At 42.5% G+C, this 4,886-nt stretch overlaps 1 protein-coding gene across 1 annotated transcript; it reads left to right on the forward strand.

Annotated features, from left to right (window-relative positions):
* Positions 1-3,137: 3,137 nt before the first annotated feature.
* Positions 3,138-3,572, forward strand: LOC124622203 (molybdenum cofactor biosynthesis protein 1-like). The gene has a single exon (XM_047147852.1). The coding sequence runs from the start codon at positions 3,138-3,140 to the stop codon at positions 3,570-3,572; it is 435 nt and encodes a 144-aa protein (XP_047003808.1).
* The last annotated feature ends 1,314 nt before the right edge of the window (positions 3,573-4,886 follow it).

Genomic DNA, 4,886 nt, shown 5'->3' on the forward strand with positions numbered 1-4,886 from the left:
GCACTGTCAAGTGTGTAGCAGCGTGTGCTTATTAGTGACACTCCAAAGAGTGTCCTGTGGCATCTACGCCAGTTTTAGCGTATATGTAACACAAATATCCTCTCGCAGCTACTGCAGGTACAGGGGGAAGGCAGCTGCTCAGCTGCGACTCACCCGTAGTACTGCCCGTAGTTTTCCTTGGTGGGAGGACTGGAACGAGGTGCACCAAGCCTTGTGATGCCCATTGAGGAACTGTTGGACTGAGGCGTAGTGACTCTGAGGTCAAGAAAGCTGGCAGTGACCAGAACAGGGTGTGCTGACTCACCCCCCCCCCCCCCCCCCCCACGATACTGATTTCAGTGATGCCATTGCAGAGGATTACACTGTGGTTGGTCATCTGGTTTTGATGTGGGCCAGAACATGAAGCTTTCCTTTGCCTTTTTTTGCTAAATTGACTCTTACTTCTGGGCACAAACACCTATACAGAGCAAATGTATTGGCACCCAGGGTTTGGTTATTTGGGGGGGGGGGGGGGGGGGTTGGGGGAGTGATGGTTTGTTATTGTTTCCACCCCCCTCACCCAGCTTCCCTCAAAAATGCAAGTCGCTAGCAACCTCACTGTTAGCATACGACAGACATCTACAATTTTAATAACAATAATAAACACACAAAAATATATTAAATTATTCAATATAATAGTAACAATACAAATAGGTGGATCAAAGAAGGAAGAAAACATCGGACAAACAAAAGAACTTCAGAAAGTGTACAAACTGACATGGACACACTATAATAAAAGAAACATTTCAGTACAAGGCAAACACATGCGCTACAATACAGTTATAGTATCAGAAGCACTCTTCGCATCAGAAATGACCACAATCTGAGGACCAGGCACCACAAAGCAGAAAGAATACAATGCAAAATCCTCAGAAAATTTTTTGGAGCAGTGTACAGAGATGGCATATGGATGAAGAGATCAACCAGAGAATTATAAGAACACAGAGGCAGACTCAGTCACAATCAGAAAACACCGACTAACATTCTGTGGACACATACACACAATGAACAGCAACAGATTCACAAAGGGATTTAGGATGTAGTAAATGCCTAAATCAAAAAAAAAACCAGTTGGTTTCAAGAAATAGAAGAAGGCTAAAACGAGCAGGAATCAGAATGGAAATGATGAGTGAAAGAGACAAATTCAGAATCAAAATTATGAACATAAAACTTGAAGTAAAGGGAAGGAAGAAAACAGAGAAAATATGTACATATCAAAGGAAACAAGAACACAGTCAATGAATGAAACGATTTTGGGAAGAGAAAGCTATGTCTGCATTTGGAAATTGGTGAAGTAAAAAATATAAAGACATCGTGTCGTTCTGCCACATCTGTCTGTAGTGTGCATTTTGGGGTGCGTGTACGATACAAGGCATTTAGGTATGGTGAGGTTACTTAGCCATTAGTGTTCACAATGGCTGGCATAAAGGAAACATGACAAGTATTACATTAGAAAGCAACAGCGATAGCTTTCCGACCGCATAAATTCTACTAGGCAGAGTCAGAAGCAGACACAGTGGCCTGTGCCAGATACGAGGGTTGGAAGTAGCTGAAATGTGAGTCGTGGGACAGAGAGAAAGAGAGAGAGAGAGAGAACACACAGACAGCACCATAAAGCATTCCCCATCTCTTTCTGCACGGAATGAACCACACTGCTGCCTTCTTAAGGGCACCCCAGTATAATATGTTGTTTGGGAAGTGGGTGGTAGTTATCATCATTGCAATGACCTCCCCTTATATCCACTCCTGCAAGATTGTGAAATCTACAGCCACTGAGGAGATTTATGTGAGATGTTCCTATCAACTTTGTGTAATATTCATATTGCACACTTCTGCAGACAAAACAGATTTTCGACCTTAGCTTAGGAAAGAAAAGAATCATCACAGATCATTAAGGTTCAAAGAACTTGTCTTGAACACTGTTAGGGATCCGTGATCCCACAAACATAGATTCTAGTATCTGACGCCCAGGTCGATAGCGGACAGGAGTCGATTGTCGAGCGCTGCAGTAGGCAGTGAGACTAGTGCTGAGTGCGCAGTAGTATGGTAGAGTGTCGAGTGAGAAGTAGAGTGGGAAAGACGGCCAAGAATGGTGGTCTAGTGAGTTGTAAACGGTAAAATTCACTGGAGTATGACGAGTGAGCACGTCCCCCTGATCGTCGTGGGGTTGACTCTCACTAATGCCGATTCGCGAGTGATATGAAACAGAAAGTGACAAGTGCCAAATTACGTGTTTCATGTCAACCGCGTCAGCCAGCAACAACCATGGATTGCAGTGAGGATTGTTGTGAATGTTAACCATCAGCATTGCCTGTGACAAAGTGCTGAAAATCAGCAATCAATAAAAAGAGATAACCACAATTAGACGTGTAAGGCAAAGGTAGCAACAGCCTCAGAATTTGTGTGTTAGTAGGAAATATATATCAGTTGTACATCGCAACCTTTGTGATACTTAATAATAGACAAACTTTCAATCATTAGCTATTCCGTCTCAGAACAGCCGCATTCGGTTGAAATACTCCCGAAACCACAGCAGAACAACGCAGAACAACCAATAGCCTTTCATCCAGTAAGCACACGGTCATATATCATAATAATTAACTGTTTTGTGGCTTTGGTAAATTACCCAAAATCCAGTAAAGGAATTAATCGGGGGTGTTTCAACACGAATGCTTAAAAATTCTTTTGTAGTTAACCTATTTTCAGATTATGAAGAGTTCTTTGTTACAGCTTGTATTTTTGTTCCAGGTGGCACTGAACTTGATGGCTGTAGTGATGTTGTGAAGGCACAAAGTCGGAAGTTGTTAAACCTTCAGAAACAAGATTTTCAAAAGTACTTCTTCTCAGATACCAATATTTCGCCCCAGTTTGTGTCGGATACACAGATGTCTCAGTTGTTGTCACATAATTTGAGTGTAGTGACTGAATCTAGAAAACAGTTTCTTTTGCTTCCCTGTACCCCAAGCATTATGTGCAATACAGGACTCCTAACAAGACAAACACACAGAGCACAGCCCTCTGTCTTCTCTTGCCGTTTCTGCAGTTTGGGAGCACAGTCCGGAAGTCTGACTCATGTTGACCGGACCGGCAGGGTGAAAATGGTCGACGTGGGTTCGAAGCTGGTGACAGAACGGACTGCTGCAGCACGAGCAAAGGTTTTTGTGGGACCCGAACTGATGAAACTCGTACGAGAAAATGGCCTGAAGAAAGGTGACGTACTTAGCATTGCTAGCCTGGCGGGAATTGTGGGGTCCAAGCAGACGTCCAGCCTTATCCCTCTGTGTCATAACATATCTTTATCCTCTGTGGCTGTGGACATTGAACTGGACTCTGCTCTCAACTGTGTGATTGTAACTGGCACGGCAAAGTGTAGAGGGCAGACGGGTGTGGAGATGGAAGCTCTCACTGCTGTATCGGTGTCTGCCTTAACAGTGTACGATATGTGCAAAGCTGTGAGTCATGACATTGTGATATCTGAAATAATGCTTGTGGCCAAAAGTGGGGGAACTAGAGGAGACTTCCACCGGACATGAGCATCTGTGTGGGGCAGTGAAATAAGTTAAGTATACCTGGTATGATGTAGGCAAATTTCAAAGTCTGTTCATAGTTATCATACATTATATACACATCGAATTGGCCTGAATATGAGTTGCACCTTTAATTTCGAAAAAGAGAGAAACTTAATTAAAAATAATTTGTCAAGTTGCCCATTTATAAAAGCTTTTCAAAATGTGATTTACCCTTAACCAGTTTTTTTGTAGTACACTGTAGATAAATTACACACAAAAACAAAGCTTTCAGTTGCAGTTTTCATGTAAGACACTCTTAACTTCACTAACATTCATTGTTTTGTCACTGTCAGTATTTTTGTCACTCTCCTCCCAAAGTACAGTGGCGTCGCTACAATCCCGGGCATTGCATGTGCAGCATTTCTTGAACCGTACCTTTAAAAAGCACATCTGTTAGATGAATAACTGTGAGTTTGAAATTTGCAACGTAACTGTACCGAATTCCAAATCTATCTCTCTCTCTCTGTGCCCTCCCCCAGCTGTGTGGTAGTGTCCTCTGTGTTGCTCTATTGTCTCAATTTTTGATGGTCCCATGCTGTGAAAGTTGAGGTGAAGTGTTCATTCTTAAATAAATAGTGTGTATCAGCTCTTTTCTCCTAGGATCAGGTTGTCATTGCTGTGTTCATTGATGTAAAATGACACTTTTTTAACAGTTCCTAAAAGGTGCACCACTTCATTGACACTTTTGCTCAGGTGTAGAGCATATTGGCCAGACTAATTTACATGTTTCAGCTTTACACTGTATGGTATCCTCTTTTGTAAAAGGCCTATTATCTTTCTTGTGTGTGACTTGTCCAGAGATTGAAAATGTTTTATTTTGTAAGTTACCAATCCAGAACAGGTTTCTGTCAATTTAATTCTTCAGGTTTTTCCAGAAGTTTGCTGAAATTCCCGAGTTGTCCTTTGCACAGTCGGACATCATTGTCTTCCTCGCATATTTCGGTGACATTAGTTGTTGCTTTCACAAAGTGCTACTTGAGACTGACCGTCAGATGGAGCAGGTCTGTAATTTGTTCCCTCTGCCTTCGTGCTTCATCTGCAATCTGCTCTGACAGACATCATCCTCGGGTATCCGTGTTGCGTGATATTCCGAGTGTCATCTACACTCACGGGCACGATTCTTGTGTGTTATGTTTTCAGTCCAAGCTGGTTGGTAGAATTCTGTTTGCAGGCTGTCCCCGTTTGGGGACAAGGATCGGCAGGGCATGAAACCCTAATCTTTCATCTTTCAGTTAACTCAAATGTCGAGTGTCACTTTTTTCATGTACTGCGGTTACA

This window comes from Schistocerca americana, chromosome 7 (assembly GCF_021461395.2).
Source record: "Schistocerca americana isolate TAMUIC-IGC-003095 chromosome 7, iqSchAmer2.1, whole genome shotgun sequence".
Lineage (NCBI taxonomy): Eukaryota > Metazoa > Arthropoda > Insecta > Orthoptera > Acrididae > Schistocerca > Schistocerca americana.

What these genes read in the sequence shown, in the direction of transcription:
- LOC124622203 (XM_047147852.1), top strand. Translation starts at nt 3,138, where the DNA reads ATGGTCGACGTGGGTTCGAAGCTGGTGACAGAACGGACTGCTGCAGCA.